The sequence below is a fragment of the Vombatus ursinus genome, unplaced genomic scaffold (assembly GCF_900497805.2).
Source record: "Vombatus ursinus unplaced genomic scaffold, bare-nosed wombat genome assembly UNPS02014181.1, whole genome shotgun sequence".
NCBI classification, from domain to species: Eukaryota; Metazoa; Chordata; class Mammalia; order Diprotodontia; family Vombatidae; genus Vombatus; species Vombatus ursinus.
Window position 1 is genome coordinate 800,675 of NW_020953959.1, and position 19,872 is coordinate 820,546.

General features: G+C 48.6%; 1 protein-coding gene across 1 annotated transcript in view; it reads right to left on the reverse strand.

Moving 5' to 3' along the window:
* Positions 1–19,872, reverse strand: part of POLR1A (RNA polymerase I subunit A) — a 79,401-nt gene that overhangs the window by 34,138 nt on the left and 25,391 nt on the right. The window contains exons 12-18 of the mRNA XM_027860449.1: positions 19,473–19,703; positions 15,553–15,807; positions 11,841–12,032; positions 3,793–3,942; positions 3,011–3,194; positions 1,983–2,065; positions 1,732–1,890 (exon numbers count right to left, since the gene is read on the reverse strand). Coding sequence (XP_027716250.1) covers positions 1,732–1,890; positions 1,983–2,065; positions 3,011–3,194; positions 3,793–3,942; positions 11,841–12,032; positions 15,553–15,807; positions 19,473–19,703 — 1,254 coding nt within the window. The remainder of the gene's footprint in view (positions 1–1,731; positions 1,891–1,982; positions 2,066–3,010; positions 3,195–3,792; positions 3,943–11,840; positions 12,033–15,552; positions 15,808–19,472; positions 19,704–19,872) is intronic.

A 19,872-nucleotide genomic window follows, 5' to 3' on the forward strand; every position in this document is an offset into this window, starting at 1 on the left:
GTTTCTGTATATATGTATAAATTTGCATGAGTGTGTACACATATAGATACAGATGCAGATGTACGTGTTTGTTTTTATGTATATAGATGTGGGTGTGGAGGGGGGTGTGTACACACACACCTAAGTATTTTCAAAGTGTAACCAGTTCATTTGCTAATTAACGAAGGCAATAAAGAATAAGTGCACTCGATAATGGAAAAGTGAAGAGGGGAACAGAGCCAGGAGAACACTGTGGGCAGTATCAGCAGCACTGTGCAATGATCAGCTACCTCAGATAATGCCTTATCTATTCCCAGCAATACGATGATCTAAGACAATTCCAAAGTACTCATCCACCTCCAGAGAAAGAACTGGTGGAGTATGAATGCAGACTGAAGCATACTATTCTCTCTTTTTTTTCATAGTTTTTTCCTTTTCTTCTGTTTCTCCTCATACAACACAACTAATATGGAAATATATTTTACATGATTGCATATAGAGAACCTTTATCAAATTGCTTAACATTTTCGGAAGGGGGAAGGAGAAAAATTTGGAACTTAATATTTTTTAAAAAATGAATGTTAAAAATTGGAAAAAAATAAAATACTATTAAAAAAGAAAGAAAAGAAAAGTGGAGGGGGGAAAGATTAAGTATATCTGCACAGTGGCCTAGGGGAGAAGCCACCTCAGTCCCACACACTAATTTCCAACAAGCAAATCCCCATGCTAAATGAGGGCCTCCCTAGGTAGCACCCAGTGACGGTTTTCCCAAAGTGACGTGTTGGCTTGTGCCTGAGCTGAAGGCTTTACCTCAGGAAGAAGCCAAGGCCTGAGGCCTAAGGTTACAGTAAGTTCACATTCAAACTCTAGAAAAACAAAGGAACCAAGCCAGGGAAAGATTTTAGGAGTCAGGCTCCAGAGAACATTTGAAGGGTCAGCTGAGGAGGATGTGCAGAAAAACACTGCGATCCCTGCCCATAATCAGCTTTCCAAGGGGATGAGCACTCCTGCTCCTCTAGCCAAAAATCTCCCATACACAGCCTGAAATCCCTTTACTGGAAGGAGGATGAAGCCTCCCAGACATGGGAAAGGAAGGTCCTGGGGGGTGTGTGTGGATTAACCGGTTAAGATGATAGACCCAGCCTGGATCCCACACCCTGAAGCCCTAAGACAGGGTGTCCAAGGTCAGAGTAAAGCAGCTTCTCCCACACCCCATGCTACAGGACACGCCCCCTCTTCTCTTCAGTCTCTCATCTGCCTGGCAAAGTAGCCTGGGAAAAGCGCAGGACGGGATGAGGCCCGGGGCAGGTGGTGCCAAGTGCCTTCGGTGGGCTGTGCAAGCCAAAAGCGTGGCAGCTCACATCATGGGCCTCTACACAGGCATGCATTTTATTCAGGTATTTGCTAATTAATATGCCAAAAGAACCCTCAGAATCCATCAGTGAAGAGATCAACGAACAAAAAGACTTCCCCCACAGCTTCAAAAAGAGCAGACTTCTGGTAACTGTTTCAGGGCTCCCAGCTTCCTCCTCTTCCTCACAGATGACGCCCCTGGCAGAATGCAAGCAGGGGCTCCTTTGCCTTTGTGACCGCAGCTCCAGCACTGTGGCTGGCACACAGTAGGCACCTAATAAATGCTACGAATGAAGAAAACTCCTTTCTGAGGCTGGCCAGCCAAGCCGAGGGACACGGGGGATGCCATCCTGGCCACCTCTGAGGACCACGGTGGCCCAGGAGGGGGCCTGCGCTAACCTTGTTAATCTCGTTGCTGTAATGATTCACTTCCTCCTTGAACTTGAGATCGACCATGTTAACGTCCCTCTGGTCTTTGCTGAGATGGGCATCCTGCCACTTGGTTTGCACGTCCTCGCATGACGCTGTGTCAGGGAGATTGAAGGCGGCCCTGACGGCCTGCAGTGAGAGAAGCGGATGGGTCAGTCCTACGGGTGTGCAGGGAAAGGGCAACTGGTGTGAATCCCCTGCCCTCCTAGAGCCCGCCTTACTCGGGAGCCGCAGTGAGAGGACTCTTCTATGACCGCCTGCCTCTTGGCATCTGCCCGGGGTCTCACCAGAATGTCTTCCACGCCTACAGGGTAAGGTGGACAAAGAGAGGGTGGGGGAGAGTGTAACTGAGGGGTTGGTCCAAGGGTGCAGGCACTGGGGACGCACACAAGCAGATGCAACAGCTCCTGCTCTCAAGGGACGCACCTTCTAATGTGGGAAGAAAACTGATAAAGGGGGGCAGGAGGCTAGGCCAGGGACCAAGATGGTGGCCAGGGAGAAGGCTGCCAAGGAGCCTGGCTCTAGACAAGATGAGGCAAGAGGCAGACTGCGGCAGCCCACCTCATGCCCATTCACAGATGGGACATCCCCTGTCCCCTTCTGAGGGAGATGGGCTTGCTGCTATGGAAGCAGGAGGGGTGCCAGGGCACGGGAGAAACCGTCAGGCCTCAAATAAGGTGAGCGGACCATTGACCACACATCATCCACTGCATTTCCTGCCTCCAATATAAACACTACCAATAAACCACACACAAGGTCTCCATTTCTGGCTCTGAGCTGAGAGGCAAACAAAACCTCTTGTGTGTGAAAAATTATATCTCAAATTGTTCAAAGAAATTCCTGGGAACCCAAAGGCCCCAAGTGAGTCAAAGTGTAAAGAAGTATCTCATTGGCTGGAGAAGATCTGGGTCCCTCTAATGAGGTCGGTGTTAGGTGACTTGGAACTGACTTTTTACAAACACTCTCTGAAGTCAACCAGGATGGCTGGAGAAGACCCCCACCCCGCACCCTCCTCCAACACACTTGAGCCCCGTCTCTGCTTCTTGGCCTCTCCCCATGTGGACAGACCAGCAGAACTAGAGTTCAAGTAGCCAACTCTCCTGAGCCACCCACCAACTAAAGATGAAGGGGCCAACCCAGGAACTGAACCACCCACTAACTATGAAGGCGCTGAGCCACCTGTCAACTATCGGTGAAGGGCCCACTTCTATAATCCAATCTGGGCCTCCGGGTGCACCAGGGCCCTTACCCAGGGTGAAGCCCTTGTAGAGCTGCAGGTAGGCCGTGAAGAGGCGAGCCAGGCACGTGAGGACTTGGCCGCTTGTCTCTCCGCCATAGACTTCGTAACAGCAGTGGACCAGGCCGTAGGCAGAGCTGCCATAGTGGGCTTTGTCCAAGACCCCACAGAGCAGCTCCCCTTCTCTGATGATGACCTACGAGGAAGAAGGGGTGGGACAGCAAGGAACCTGCTGGTGACAATGCACCATATTGCAGGCAACTCACAAAATGGAGGAAGACTCCCTCTACCAACTCAGATGGGCACCAGCTCCACAACATGGTCTTTGAACTAGAGTGGCCCAGGCACCAAGAGATTCACTAATGCCAGTATGTGTCAGAGGAAGGCCTTAAAGCTGGGTCTTCCCAATGCCAAGGCCACCTCTCTACCCACGATGCCACAGTTACCTCCTAACCTCTCCTACGTATCTCACCTTCCCACTCCCCAGCACAGGCTTATGCAGATGCATGCGCGTGTGCGTGCGTGCGCGCGCGCACACACACACACACACACACACCGCCTTCCCCTCCAATAACTGTCACGTATATCTTCTATGTATTTAGAGGCATACATGTTGTCTCCCCAGAGAGAATAAAAGCCTCATGGCTTTTGAGCCCAAACTCTCCTTTTCCCCTCAGGAATCACTGCCTGGTTTTGTGCTTGTCTTCAGCCTATTCTCTTTTATTTCTCATCAACCTGCTCCAAACGAGGCCGTGCCTCTAGACCTGGAGAAATAACATCAGCCACAAACATACCTGGGACTCGCACATAGCATCCAGGCCACCTGCTGGTGCACCTCGGGCACTCTGCTTGATCCAGGCTTTCCCGCTGATTTTTGCCTTCCCAATCAAATTCAAGGGGATGTGGTTCTCTGGGATTATGTTTATTAGCAACGTAGAGACAACCTGTAAAGAAGCAAAGACAGCACAAATGCATGAGGAAGTTCTGAGGCCCCTTTCCCATCTGTCGCGGGCAGAGAGGAACAGGAAACAAAGGGAAAATTAGAACGTAAGGCTCTTGGAATGGCCTCACTCCTGCGTGGCCCCCAGTGTCCTCCACAGGAAAGCCTTCACTCCCAGCACTCTCCGTACACTCAGCCGGGCTCACTTCTCCTCGAAGTCCCACTCCAAAACACAAGTTTGGGAGACAGAACAAAAACAGAAAGAGGATGTGTCACGAAACACGGCACAAGAGAGGCCAAAGGCCTGTGGAAGTCTCACGTCTACACGTTACGAATACCTCCTTTGAAAAAAAGACTGGTAGCCACTAGACGTGGGAACACCAAAACCACAACAAAACCTGAAACTGTTTCTGTTTTAACAGACAGGAAACGGGTTGTCAGTGATTCGGGAGTCTTTCCCGAACCAGTTGTCTATGTACAGTCAAGAACATGGACTTGTCAGAGCAAGGACCAAAGTTAATAAGAAACTAGAAGAATGGGAATGAGAAAAAGACATGACAAGCAATTAAGCTCCAAAGGAACCTATTTAAATGATGTTTTGATGCCTGCCCCATGGGAAAGAGGACAGACACTGGCACTTTAACTATTTCTTAAAGAAATTTTAAAACAGCTAGGAAAGCAGGAAATCAGTCTGGCAGAAATTAGGTTTGGCCAACATCTTGCACCATCAAGAATGTTTCAGATGGACATAGGACCTAGTTAAATGGTCATCTCGTAAACACATTTAAAAAGCAGGAAAAGAGATAATTTTTACAATTATGAATATGAAAAAGGCTTCTGATCAAACAAGGGATGGAAAGGATCATAGGAAATAAAATGCATAATTTTAAATAGAATTTAAAAGAGAAAGGTTTTTGTACAAACAAAATCAATAGTTAGAATGAAAAAGTAAACAGTTAGGTTAAAAAAAAGCCTCAATTTCTCTGACAAATGTCTATTATCTTAGGCATACGGGGCATTAATACAAATATATTAGAACAAGAGCCATTCCTTGAGCAGTCCTCAAAAGAAGAAACCATTAAAAAATGTTCTAAATCATTAATAAGAGAATAAGAGAAACAAAGAGTATAAGAACCCCTCACATTCATTAGATCATCAAACGTCTGATAATAAAAGGAAAAGAACAACAATGACTGTAGGGGCTGCAGAAAGAGAGAAGACCCAGAACTGCACTTCAGGGAAGTAATAAAGTGGCCGAACCATTCTGGACAGGACCTGGAAGGTACTAACAGACCCGAAAGGTACCACACTGTGCACACACCCCTTGACTCAGTGATACCACTACAAAAAGGTCAAAGAAGGAGGGAAAGGACACACAGGTACAAAAATACTGATAGCAACTACTTTGTTTTAATGAAGATAGAACGAAAGTGGATGCCTATCAATTGGGCAGAGGACTGGCTAAACAAATTATGGCATATAAATATAGTGGAACATTCCAGTGGCATATGAAATGATGCAAGGGGCAGATTCAAATAAAACTGGGAAGGCTTAGAGGAGATACAGGATGAAGGAAGCAGAGCCAGAACTACTCAGAGAAGTACAGCTTTATAAAGGACAAATGGTGAAAGACCTAAGAATGATGACAGATGCTCCAGAGAAGTGAGGGGATGGACTCGAGGTGCATTTCTGATATAGCAGGTACGCAGATTTGGCTGTTGTGACTGTGCGTGTGGTGATGGAAGGTGAAAGGGGAAAGGCGATAATGAGAAAATAAGAAGAGGAAGAAAAGATCATCAGTGAAGTATTAAAAAATGAGCAGAAAGAAGTTACTTTAAACTACACTCCCCCCACAACTCCGACAAGCTTCACGAGGATCAGTGAAGCCACAGAGGGGAGATTTATAGCGGCCTATGTAGTCCTCTCTATCTATTTTTTCTGGTATGAGGAAACGTTGATGTTTGCTGATATTTATCAGGTTCATAATGATAAAAAAGAAATTAAAAAATAAATGTAATCAATATAAATCCACTTCAATAAGGTGACCCCAAGAGTCCATACACAACTTTAGTTTGCTTTTCTAGCCATATGGAAAGACATGGCAGCTAGGGGCCACAAACATTTAGAATTTAAACTCCTTTTAAAAATCTGATGGAGGACAGTGGAAGATCATCGAAAGTACTGATTCCTAGGACAGTGAGAAGCAGTTAAAGGGAAAACACCCCCACTGAGCCACATCTTCCTGAGGGTGCTTGTGATGAGATCAGGAAGAAAACAAACAAACAAAAAACAGAAAAAAGCATCTACAAACGCTTGTATAACTTATTTTTTTGCCACCATCAAGGACAGTGGGGCCCACACACTAACATCAGTCTCAGGTGTTGTGCACTCCACCCCTTTGGTCCCTTCCTCTGACTTGGAGTTAGCGGTCACAAGGCACAGGGAGAGATAGAATGATCAAAGATTACGATTGATAAAAAAAATTTCCAAGCTCATGCAAGTGGAAGTCTAACACACACAATGGTGGGATCAAGGTGAACTTGAAGAGAGGAGGTCATGGGAATGGTAGCGAGAGGAACCAGGAAAATCTTGTAGGATATTTGAGGGAATATCAGTACGGGTGGTGAAGTCCCCTAGTACAAGAGCAGGAGACGAGGAGGAGAGGAAGCCTAGGAGCCAGGCCCTGGGCTTGCTGAGGAAGGAGGAAAAGAAGCATCGGGGGGTAGCTGGATGACTGCCACCAAGATCTGGACTGGGTGACAGGTTTGGTGATCCTGAACCTTGGAGGAGCAGAAGTTGCTGAGGAGAGACTGGGGGTGACAACCAAGACCAGTGACTTGGGACTGTAAGCAGTCCCAGGAAGGGTGGCTCAGGGTGAACAACCATCCAGACTCTGGATTCCAGAGTCAGCCAGGGAGGGCCTCAGATGGAAGATGAAGAGAAGAGGAGGTCTAAAATAAAAGGAAGGCTGCCAATGATGCAGCAGGAGCTGCAGAGGCCTGGGGAAGAGGAGGCTGGGGAGGCGGGAGAGCCCAGCCGAGCCTGGGGAAGGCAGGTTAGAGGGTTCAAAGTCATCCCTTCAGGACGTGCTGTTTCACCTTGTGAGGCTTTGGGAAGGTGAGTTGTCCCAGGCCCCACCAGGCACCTGGACAAGCTGTGTGTACACATGGCTCAGGGGAGCCTACAAAAGCAATGGAGAAGCAGCAGAGGGCGGGTCCAGCCTGCCTTCCAGCAGACCCCCAGGGGCCTGGCCCCTCACCCATGTGGCCCAGCGAACGCTCCAGATAGGAGCATCCCAGAAGGAGCCAGGAGGCAGCATGTCTGGAAGAGTGCAGAGCCTCCTAAACGAGATCTCAGAAGACTTTCACCTGAGTTATATCCACACAGGGGAAAAAACCAAGAGGACCGAGCCTGCCCACCGCCCAGACATGCAAACGACCTCAACTCACAGAGCTCAATTATTAGTCACAATAAAGCTGCCCCAAAGTTTACAATAACACTGTGAGGCAGGTATTACTGGTGCTATGAACCCCATTTTACAAATGAGGAAGCTGAGGGCCAGAGGCTGACCTGCCCCATCACAGATGCAGTAACTGGTAGGTCCCCTGACTCCAGCTCTGTACTGCACTCATTACCAAGAAAATGAGGGCACTGATCCAGATGAGGGGTTCTTACTGTGGAGTCAGTGAATAGGTTTCAGGGGGTCCACAAACTTGGATGGCAAAAAATAGTACACCTTTTTTTCATTAACCTTTAGCATTTCTAGGCCAAGATGGTGGAGGGAAAGCAGTGACTGTCTTGAGCTCTCCCCCAAAGCCCTCCAAATACCTAAACAAATGGCTCTAAACAAATTCTAAAGCAGCAGAACCCACAAAAAGACAGAGTAAACAAATTTCCAGCCAAATACAGCCGGCATGGTTGATCAGAAAGGTATATCGCGCCGGGCGGAGAGAGGAGATCAGTTCGGCGTGGGCATGCAGGCCGCAGCAACCCTGGAGCAGGCCTCAGAGGACTGAATTGCGGGCAGCTGTGGTGGTTTCCAGACTTCTCAACCCAGGAACACCAAAGACAACATGGAAGGTCAGTGGGAAAAGTCTGTGACTGCGATGAAAGAGGAGCTAGGTCTCAGCTTCAAGTCTCAAGCTCGGCCTGGGGCCACAGCTTTTTCCTGAACTTCCAGCCCACAGAGTGAGGGGGAATCAAGTGGCTGATCAAAGGGGGACTGCAGGGATCTCTTTGCCAGTGCTGAGGCAGGAATCTCTTGCTTTGCCCATGGTTGGATGTGGGTCACAGTTCTGAGGGGCGGTCCAGGGGTGAGGAGGAATGCTGGTGTGGTGGAGCTTGCTGTGGCTGTGGAGAGAAAACCTTTAGCATTTCTACTATGACTGTAGACAACAAACATGATTTGGAGGTGTCCAGAGGCTTCACCAAACTGCCAAACAGATCAATGACACAAAAAACAATTAAGAACCCCTGGCCTTGATGGTCAATAAGGTCCCTTCCCCAACTATAGCCTATTATTCTAAGAGATAGGCAGCAACTCCTTTCAGAAGGAACCAGACAGAAAACAGCCAAAGCAGAGAATTCTGTTTTATTGTTACAGTCTTTAAATACACCCAGAGGACAGAACGGCCCAGTGTTCCTTAGTCATACTGAAGAAAGCTTTTATTTCCCAAAGAGCCACAGAACAAGAAAGGAAATGGAGAGGGGCACAGGAACCTCCGAACCATTCTGAGTGGGGAGCTCTGAGAGGTCCGGCTAGAGCCAGAAGCTGCTCACAAATCCCTGTGAGGCCAGGTGTATTCTGTAAGGCTATATTCCACTGAAACACCTGGGGGCTGTGATGGATAGCCACAACAAATCGGGGGAAAGGCACCCACTCATTCAGACTTCCCTGAGAGATCGGAGGCGCTCTCGCTGTAGTCCTGCACTCTGGAAAGGACTGGGGAGCAGGTCAGGACAAGGCCCAAGAAGCCCCAGCTTAGAATGGGCTTATGAAGCAGACAAGTGACACAGGGCCAGAAAGATGGGCAGCAAAGGCCCTAAATGCCAGGCCGAGAGTTGGCCCCTTACCCCAAGGGCAAGAGAGAGCCACCTGGGGTAATCTGACCAGAGGGAGGGACAGGATCAGAAATGTTTATTAGGAAAATGACCTGGACAGTAGCGAGAACAGACTGGAAACAGGTGGAAAACGTACAGAACAGACCGGGAAATGGGAGTGAAAGGGAGATAAGCAATGTGAGAGACAACTGACTGACTGCGGGAGGAGGCAGGAAGAGTTGAATTCTCCCCCCTTTCAATGGGGGTGGGGGGTTGTTAGACTGGCTGAGTTTGTGCTGGTCCGTGCCTGCCCAGAAGTGATCCCGAGCAGTGAGAGGCAGAGGAGGAAGGAGGGAGGATGGGTAGGGATCAATGCAATGAGGACAAGCAGCGCTTCAATGACCAGATCCCCATGGAGGAAGCCCCACAAGTGGGGTGGGGGGGCACAGGGGCCCCTCCCCGGGGGAAGGCTTCTCAAGGACCCCGCCTCCCCAGTTCCCAGCACACTGCCTGACCCAAAGCAGGCCCTTAACAGAGGCTGACCGGAGGAACTCGAGCACACTGGGAGGCAGAACAACATGGCAGGAAGGAGCCCAGACAGGGTGGTTAATCACTGGCATGAAATGACCACCCAACCACCACCACATGAACATGATGGCCTCTCTCAGGGCAAAGCTTCCGACTCGGACTCCGATTTCCTCCCTCCTCCCACCTCTTCCTAGGGAGGTTAGCAGGCCAGCTCCCTGAGGGCAGGCAACGCTCTCAGACAACAGCTATAGATGAACGGTGATCTGCATCAGTGGGGGAAGTTTCCACACTGGGAGTGGAGGACAGACCAAGCAAAGAATGTCTCAGAAGCAGAGCTGCAGGGACAGGCTCTGGAAGCACAAACGGAGGCAGGGCTGACTAGTGGCAGTGGCTCTACCCACTCACTCATGCCTAGGAACGAGGCGGCCCACAAGCACCCCGTACATGCCGGAGAACGGAGTACTATCCACCTTCCCAAGTGGAACATCCCGAGGTCCTGCCTGAACGCACGGTCTCACTCCAAGGTCGATCACTGGCCACTGAGGGGGCAGCAGCAGCTCCAGGACGTGGGACATTAAGCTGTGCTTCAGGGGAGGCAAAGGAAACCAGCCTGGCGGCTGACAGAGCTGGTGGCCCAGCCTGTGCTGGCCTTCCCAAGGTCAAGACCATTCGTTCCAGCCAGATCTGGCTGCACCAAAGAGACATCCGCTTCCAGGCCAAAGAGCAACGCTCTCCAGGCAGCTTTAAAAGGCAAGCCATCGTTCCTGGCACAGGTTTCCAGCCATTATAAATGATGACAAAGACCGATGACTTCCAGTGGGAAAAGAAGAGCTGGGGAAATAGTAAACAAACTTCCCAGGGTTGGAACCTGCCTTTTAAGCAGAATCCTGTTTCAGGACCCAGAAACTCCCCTATCTCCAAGGCCCAAGGGCAAAGGGCTTAACAAAGGCCTGGGCTGCAAAGCCACCAACTGGACCCACTGCGGCCCCTGTGGCCCTGCACCAGCAAGACCAGTGCCTCCCAAATCCTCCTCCTCCTCCTCACAGCTAGCATTTACAGAGCACCTACCGTGTGCCAGCAACTGGGCTAAGCACTTTACAAATGGTATCATTCTTGTTCTCATCAGTCCTTCTCAGCCCCAGGACGATGCCAATCTCCACCTGGGCTCTAACCCACCCCACTGGGCCCCAAGGAACACCTGGCCACTGGCCACAAACTCCCCTACAGCCTTAAACTCACCCCTGTCACTTTTAAAGGAGCCTTGGCTCTCCCCTAGAGTGACATCCCTCCACACTCACTGAAGGCCACTCTCTCAGCCTCCTTCCTCACTGCACACAGGCCCAGAAGGAGGGCGGGGCCCACTCCATCTCTCTTCACCACGTCTCCAGGCCACTCCTCTATGGACCAGAAGCATCTCACTGACCTTTCCTCCTCCAAGGTCACTGCAATCCATGCTAGGAGCTTCTTTCCATCCTAAGTTCACCCTGGTCCAGGGCACTGCCCAGCCCAATCTTCTGCCACCCATCTCCAGAGACTCATGCCGATGCCCTTCCTGCCATCTGAACTATGCCTTATCCTCAGTGGCCTTTTCCTCCTCCACTGCATTGCAGCCACATGCTAGCAGGATAGCATGTTAGACCTCACCAGCTCTCCAAGGTGTACCACCTTCAGAATAATTCACCCTGAAACTGTGCCCCCAGCTTCTTATTCTTCCACCCTGCACCCCCACCACCACTTCTCCACTCACAGGAACATTACTCTTCACCCTTGTTATGATCTTGGGTTCCTCAATCCATCCATCTTGTAGATTAACATCCTATAGAAGAAATCAAGTCAGGGCAGAAGAGAGGCTCTAAAGAATAGCATTCTGAAGATGGAAAAGAAAAAGATTCCAATGGGAGGAAAAGGAGGAACTGTTAAGAGAGAGATGGGGCAGATTGGAAGGCTCACTAAATCAACGTAAGAGTTTTTAAAAGATAAGTAAAAAAGATGGTGCCACGGCAGGGAAAGGACAATGAATACCAGCATGGGGCAGCCCTGTAAAATGAGAGTCCACAGTCCCAGAGTTCAGCACGAACTAAGGTTGGCAAGGACGCTAACGGGAACAAAGAGAACTTTTTGACATCAATATTGGACAGAGGAGGTTCACAGAAGAACTGGGACCATGGCTTGAGGTAGAGGAAATGATGATGATGGGCAGGAGACACAGTCAGACTGCTTAGCTTTTACCTTGTTTCTGGGTTGTTGGTTTTTTTCCATTTGTTTTTGCTTTTTTCCTGCCAAGCAGAAGAGTCTTAGACTGAAAAGGACAGAAGAAAAATGGCTGATTTTTACCTGCTTTCCTGTCCATAGTGGGCAGGGCTTGAGAATGGCAGGAGGAAAGATCTTCACTCGTCCAACTTTGTCTGTCAGTCCTCGGTACACGAGCTCCATGTACTGCTCCCGGGTGAAGAAGCAGCCCCGGGTGGTCATCCTGGCACCAGAGACCATGTGATCCTGGATCAATCCAGCCAATGGCTGGCCATCCTGACAGACCAGAGCACAGAGGGCAGGGGAAAGAGAAGAAGACATTTTTAGAGGCAACCTTAAATTTCTAACCACTGGCTGTAAGGCTGTCCAGCAAGTGTGACCTTTGTCTCTCTGTTTCTTCCATAATACTCTATCCTGGACTAGTCTGTTTCCCCCGCCCCCAGCCCCCTCCACCCAAAACAAAAACAAAACACCCTGCAGACAGCCCTTGCACCAGCCTATCACTTCCCCTGAGGAAATCTCCACTCCCAACTCATTGACTCTCTAGGGCTGTCCCACACTGGTGTCACCAGTAAACACTCCGCATGCTCAAAGACAAAATGTGGCCAACGGCTATCAGACGAGCCACAAGCATTCAAAGTATTTTTCATGGGTCTTTCTCCCATTTAACCGAGCTCAGACTAGAAGCTCTCTGAGAGTAGAGACTGTTTCCTTCTTTGTATTTTATGACCCCATCACCTAGTATAGTGCATGGAACATAGTAAGTGCTTAATAAACGTCTGTTGAACCCACACAAATCATTGGCATTTCTAAATATTATTAACAAAGCCCAACAGCAGGAGATAGAAAGAGAAATTCCATTTAAAATTACTGTAGACATTATAAAATACGTGGGAGTCTACTTGACAAAACAAACTCAGGAACTCTGTGACCACAATTACAAAACACTTTTCACACAAATAAAGTCAGATCTAAATAACTGGAAAAATATCCATTGCTCATGGGTAGACCAAACTAATGTGATAACAATGACAATTCTACCTAAATTAATTTACTTATTCAGTGCCATACCAATCAAACTACCAAAAAATTATTTTATAGAGCCAGAAAAAACAATAACAAAATTTATCTGGAAGAATGAATGAAAAAGTCCCGAATATCAAGTGAACTAATGAAAAGAAATGCAAGGGAAGGTGGCCTACAGGTACCAGATCTTAAATTATATTATACAGCAGCAATCATCAAAACTACTTGGTACTGGCTAAGATATAGAGTGGTGGGTCAGTGGAATAGGTCTTGTGTTGCAAGACACAATAGTCAATGACTATACTAAGCTACTATTTGATAAATCCAAAGACTCCAGCTTCTGGGATAAGAAATCACTATTTAACAAAAACTGCTGGGAAAACTGGAGAATAATATGGCAGAAACTGGGCACAGACCAACATCTTACACCTTATATCAAGATAAAGTCAAAATGGGTAGATGATTTAGATATGAAGATTGATACTACAAGTAAACTAGGAGAGCAAGTAATAGTTTACCTATCAGAACTAAGGAGAAGGGAAGAATTCATGACCAAATAAGAGATAGAACATTATGAAATGCAAAATGGATAATTTCAATTACATTAAATTGAAAAGTTTTTGCACAAGCAAAACAATGCAACCAAGATTAAGAGGTAAGCAGAAAACTAAGAAAGAACTTTTACAACCAGTGTCTCTGATAAGGGCCTCATTTCTAAAATATATAGAGAAATGAGTCAAATTTATAAGAATATAAGTCATTCTCCAATTGATAAATGGTCAAAGGATATGAACAGGCAGTTCTTAGATGAAGAAATTAAAGCCATCTTTAGTCATATGAAAAAATGCTCTAAATCACCATTGATTAGAGAAATGCAAATCAAAATGACTTTGAAGCACCACATCACACCTATCAGACTGGCCAACATGACTAAACAAGAAAATGGTGGGATTTTAGTGGGTCTTAAAGGAAGCCGGAGGCCAGCAGACCGAGCAGAGAGGAGTGTTCCAGAGAGCACGCCCAGAGCCAGTAGATGGGGTGTCTTGTTCCTGGAATGGCCAGGAGGCAGGCGTCCCTGGATCTAAGCACAGGTGGGGTGGGTGAAGGTCTGGGGCGAGCATCCTAACAGCACTTCGTCCACAACTTAAATAACTGGATTCTTAGCTAGCCAACGATGACAACAGGTGGGCCTAAACTTCACCTCCGCTTACATGGTGCCGCACGGTTTGCTAGCAGCTTTCTCCCCACCACCTCTTCGCCATAACTATGACCCGAGGAAGGCAGAGAAGACTCTTGTTACCCAGGGAGGGAACAGACTCAGAAATTCTAAGTAGTAAATGGCAGACTCAGGGATTGAATCAGGCCCTCCGACTCCCAGCCCAGTGTTTGGTCCTAGAGCACACCCATTCAGCTCCCTAATCTCTTCGAGCATCATCCTGGCGAACGACTTGGTGGTCTGGGGCCTGCTGGCGGCTCAGCGAGAGGGGCCACAACATGACCTCAGCTGCACCTCCCCGAGTGGTCACAGAACCACTCCTGCGAGCAATTCAGGGCCACAAAGGGTCCAGTGCCAAAGGACTGGATAAGATACGCTCCCCCCGCTGTCCCTTTTTTCTAGTTCTGAAGACTCATTCTTCTCCCCTGTCCAACCTTCAACTCATCTGACTTCCCCATGACCCTTCAAAGTCACAATGAAAAGGCTCTTTTCACATGAAAGAAGGCTATTTTTCAACCTAAGTCTAAATGAGGGCTCATTCTATCAATTCCTCAAACCCTTTTTTGGAGTGTTTTTTTTTTCAGCTTTAAGTATTTTACTTTTTTCCAATCATATATAAAAGTAATTTTTAACCTTTGTTTTTTAAAATTTTGAGTTCCAAATTCTCTTAGACCCTTCTCTAAGATGTTGCTCTTGAGGAGTCCTGGGTCACCCCTCCCAAGCTGCCTGATGAATGCAGGGCCAGAGCAAGGACCTTTCACAGCTTCTGAGAGACCCAGGGAGCTAAAGAGATTCTATGGAGATAGAGAGACCTAGAGAGCAGACATTTGGAACTGCTCACCTCAGGGGAAGCTGGGGGAGATGTAGGAGCATGCTTTCTACTTATCCACAGAAATACACAGACTTATACATATAAATATATACATACATACACATACGTGTGTGTGTGTGTTTGTACACGCTTGCATATAACTCCATACTGTTTACCTCAAGGTAGTGTTTTTAGCTCTTCTGGTGTGAGAAATCATGAAGGGTTTTTGTTCTATGTGTTTCTGTATGTGCGTGTGTGCGCGCGCGCACACGCACACACACACACACTTCTACCACAAAGTCTGAATCGAGAACAGTCCCTTGGAAGCTCTACGGGGTACCTAAGCTAGAGAAGAGCAGAGGCTAGGACTAAGGATATCAAATCATGTAGTCCTGCTGTGTTCCTGGAGCTGCCCAGAAGAATGTCTGGTGTCCAAGGTGGCTCCCAGGTACCAGTCACCTTCTCCCTGGGCCTGGTCTTCTATTCCTGTACTAGGAGAAAGCTGGCCTGGGCGGCCCCAAGCTCCAAGGCCACCTGTGACACAGGTCCTTTCGGCCCCCCTCCCTCCCTCCCAGCTTATCCCTACTCATCTGGCACTGACCTTAGGTATAATTATTGACGTACGTGCCGTCTCTCTCGAGGACAAGGACTATTTCTGCTTTACCCTTGAATCTCCAGAGCCTCGCCCAGTGCCCAAGACACCATGAACACTTCTCCGCTGCATACCCACGAAGCTAACCTACCTTGGGCACCAGGTACTGCTCATCAGTACAGGCCAGGACGCAGGCCTCGGCCCGGCCAAGCTCGCTCTGGGGGAAGTGGGCGTTCATCTCGTCTCCGTCAAAGTCGGCGTTGTACGCCTTGCAGTTGGCATAGTGGAGGCGCAGGACTTTCTCTGAAGGCAAGATCCTGGCTCGGTGGGCCTGGATGGAGGGTCTGTGTAGGGTGGGCTGGCGGTTCAGCAGGAGAACATCCCCGTTCTTCACATGACGACACACCTAAATAGAATACAGAAGTGCGTGACAGGGACAGGGTGAGGCCCGCTGGCATCTGCGGCTCAAGAAGGTAAACGTAGCATATGGGCTGTAGGGAGGACGTCCCTTGCAGCATGCATCCTGCTGAACGGATTTCTGTAAACTAAAATGATTAGTCCATCTCATCATCCTCTTTTAATTTCCGTGTGTGTTTTAGAATGCTGCTGTTCAGTCATTTCAGTTGTGTCCGCCTCTTCATGAGGTCACACATGTATGTGACCGTCCACGTGTGTACTCACATATGCCCCCCGTAAAGTTCCCACCTAAGACCACCCAGCCCTTCCACCGTGCCTTCTGGAATGCCCGTTCCATGGTCAACAAACTTCCCTTCAGCCTAAATCTTTCCTCTCTCACTCCTTCCACCTACTAGCTCTTACTGAAACCCAGACCCTCACCTTAGACAGCCTCCTTGGCCTCCCTTTCCAGTACTGGCCACACCCTCATTCCCTTCAAGCTCACTGGTCAAGGCCTACTGCCAGGTCCAGGTTCTGCCCCTTCCTCTGTCGCTCAGTTACCTCTCTTCTGATGAGGTTCGTGCTATTCCTATCAACCACCTAATCAAAACACTGGTAGCTGTTGTCTCCAGAGCCCAAGGGCAGCCCCCTTCCTTCCTCAAGGAGTTTGACACCTGGCTTTTCATTTTTCTCACCTCTCCAACTCCTGCCTTCATACTAGGGGACGTCAACAAACACACTGAATCTCCCTCAAATACCTTAACCACTCAGGTCCTCAACCTACCCACCTCCCGTCAGCTACTCCTCCACCCTACTCAGCCACACACAAAACAGTCAAACCTTTGTGGTCTCAGAAAGAGAAGAGGCTGCAGAGGAGTGGCTGAGGAGAGGGTAAAGGCTGAAAAGGGGAGGAAAGGAAGGAGGATGGGAGAGACACGGGCTTACTATAGGCAGTGGGGAAGCTGTTGGTAGATAGGGAGAGACTGGAGACGAGTTTAAGAATTGGAATGATAAGCACGGAGCAAGGTACTGGAGAGGGTGGGATGGAATGGGAATCCTTGTACATGTGGAGAGACCAACCTCGGCAAGGACGTCTCATTATGCGGCAGAAGCCATCTGGGCGAAGTGATGTAAGGAGGAGGGCGGAAGAGGGAGCTCTCAGCAAGGGGCCTCAAATTTTTCAGGGACACTGGGGCAAGATTTTCAGTTGAAAAGCTATAGGCTGGGCAAGGGGAGTTCTCGTTTCTTCCCTTACTGAAGGCAAGTCCCCAGGATGCGATTTAGGGATCAGAATACAGAACGAGAGGCCCGGCTTCCGTGCAAGTAGAAAGACTGAAATGCGGGCAGTTGAGTTCAGCGGATATAGGTCAGTGTCCATAGGCGGTTTTCTTTGGTCCAGAGAGGCTGGAGCGTACAATAGCTTTTTTTCTGTGCCTGATTCAATTTTTCTTGGTTATTTTCAACCTCAGAAGCCAGCAGGCAGCTCTGAAAATCACCTTCCATAAAGGTCAGCCCTCTGTGCTCCCTGGAACTCACCCATGGGAATGACATAATTAGCTAAAAATGTTTGGGTTTCCTAGGAGACTCGGGCTCCACAAATTCCCATGAGCCCTGGCCAGGGCTTTGGAAGCTCAAGTGCGTCACTCGGCCTGAGATGACCTAGAAGGTCTGGATTCTTAGCTTCTCAGGAGAGAAATGCTCAGTACTATGGCCCTAAAACGTAAAATCTAAGCACAGCCCAGGATCTTGCTTTCATGGAAACAGAGATAGAATCACAGCTAAACAAACACTCGGCAGCTGGGAATTACAACGGGAAAACACGCAGGCCAAACGAGTCTGCAGCTACAAAGCCCAACAGGAGTTAGAGATTGACAGGGCAAGGGTCAAAGTGCTCACAGCAGAACAGTTCACAGGCTCCAGTGGCTGACCATCTGTGATGGGTCATGGGTGAAGAGGTGATGGGCCACTTTTCCCTTTGTTTACTAAATTCCATTCCATTCCAAATTCCACCTGTGCAAAGGAATTACCCCAACCAACCCCAGCATCAGAAGCTGCCATCCCTCCCAGCCTCGCCAGTTAACGTCACGGATCCCCCCCCACCCCGAGATCTTTAACCAGCTAAACCCTCCCACTCTGCTCCATCCAGGGACCTGCATACCACAAACAGGGATGAGACCTGTATAAGGCCCTCCCAGGTGAGGAAATGCAGGAGAAAACTTCTCAAACGTAGTCCTAGAGAGTGGTCTGGAGCAGCGGAGTCAAGCTCAAACAGAAATGGATCCCTGCTGGCCAGAGACATGTAGAAAACCACAAATTAACATTATCTGTGTTATGCTGTATTTTTCTTTACTTTGCTCAATGTCTACCAATGATATTTAAGTCTGGTTCATTCCATACTGGGGAGATGCAAGTCTAACAGCTCTGGCCTAGAGCACTGAGAGATTACAGAGGTTACAAAGGTTACATAGCCTTGAATTCAGACTTTCTTGAGTCTGAAGCCAACTTTCCACCTTCTAGGCCATGCTGCCTTTCACATTTTGTTGTTGTTTTTCAGTCCTTTCAGTCACGCCTGACTCTTCATGACCTTTTTGGGGTTTTCTTGGCAAAGACTCTGGAGTGGTTGGCCATTTCCTTCACCAGCTCATTTTACAGGTGAGGAAACTGAGGCAAACAGGGTGAAGTGACTTGCCCAGTCACACAGCTAGGAAGTATCTAAGGCCAGATTTGAACTCAGGTCCTGCTGACCCCAGGCCCGGCTCTCTATCAACTGCACCACCTAGTGTTCTATATGCCTTTCACATAGAAGGAGCTTAATATATAACTGGTGAACTGAACTGAATTGAACAGCTCCTGCCAGCCACACTGGGCACCTCCATCACCATCCATGTCAATCTGACCTCTCCAAGACAAGTACACCACACTCTCTAACCTGCATTTGTTAAGCGCCTACCACATGCCAGGCACTGTGCTCAGTGCTAGATAAACACAACCAAAAAGCAAACTATCTCTGTCCTCATGAAGCTCTATCCTCTATTCCCTTTCTCTGCTCCTGCTCCCTGTTCCAACACTATCCTCACAGCTTCCCTTATAATAAGGCTGAGCTCACTCCTCCCTCTAAGCCAGAAACTCTTAAACTGGGCATCTGTGAACTTCTTCTTTCTTTTTTAATATTCTGATAACTGTGTTTTAATACGCTCAGTTTCCTTTGTAACCCAATGTATTTCATCTTATGTTTGTAAGTATTTACTGAGTTCCCACAACATGCCCAGGACTGGGCTAGGCCCTGGTGAAGATACAAAAGCAAGTACAACCAGGTGCCAAGTGTCACGGCAGTCCTGATCACAAGGGAGGCAGGAGATCAGAGAAGGCAAAGAACATGGATAGTTCTAGAAAACTTGATGGAAGAGGTGGCACTGGAAGCTAGATGTGTTTACATCTACTTTTTCTCCTCCCCCACCCCACCTCTTGTACTAACTGAGTGCAAAAAGCACAGTTCTCCTCTACCCCACAGATCACAGAGAGCTCCCCATGGAGCAACATGGCCAGGGAAAGAAAAACCAAAGACAACAATGGTGTTTCAGCAGCAGCCTGCCAGGATGACTAAAACCCTGGAACGGAGTGGGGGCCTAGGGAAAGAGGTGGTGTGGTGGCAGACTAAACTCAGATGGTACTTACAACTTTTGCTCCTTGGGGCCTGGGGGCGCCAGTGGCAGGGGTGAGGAGCTGCTTGGCCACAGCTTCCCTCTGGGTCACGTCAGTGGGGCTGAGAGCTGTGCGGCTGCCATCCTCACTGATGACCATTGAGGCTCCAGGGTGCACACTGGGGCCGTTGATAACTGCTTGCCTCAGCTCCTGGACATTCCATGGAGTCACTGGTTGAGGGTAGGTCAGTTTTGTGGCAAACACCTGAAAATAGATACAAGACTTATGGCATCGGAGGAGGAGCTAAAAAATCCTTTACCTGTTGCCATCCCCCTTGGCACCCTCCATCCCTGCACTTAGCTGTGTGCGTGGCATGTTTTTTCAAACCAGACCTGTTATTTTATTAGCATAGGGAACATCCAGTTGAGGAAAC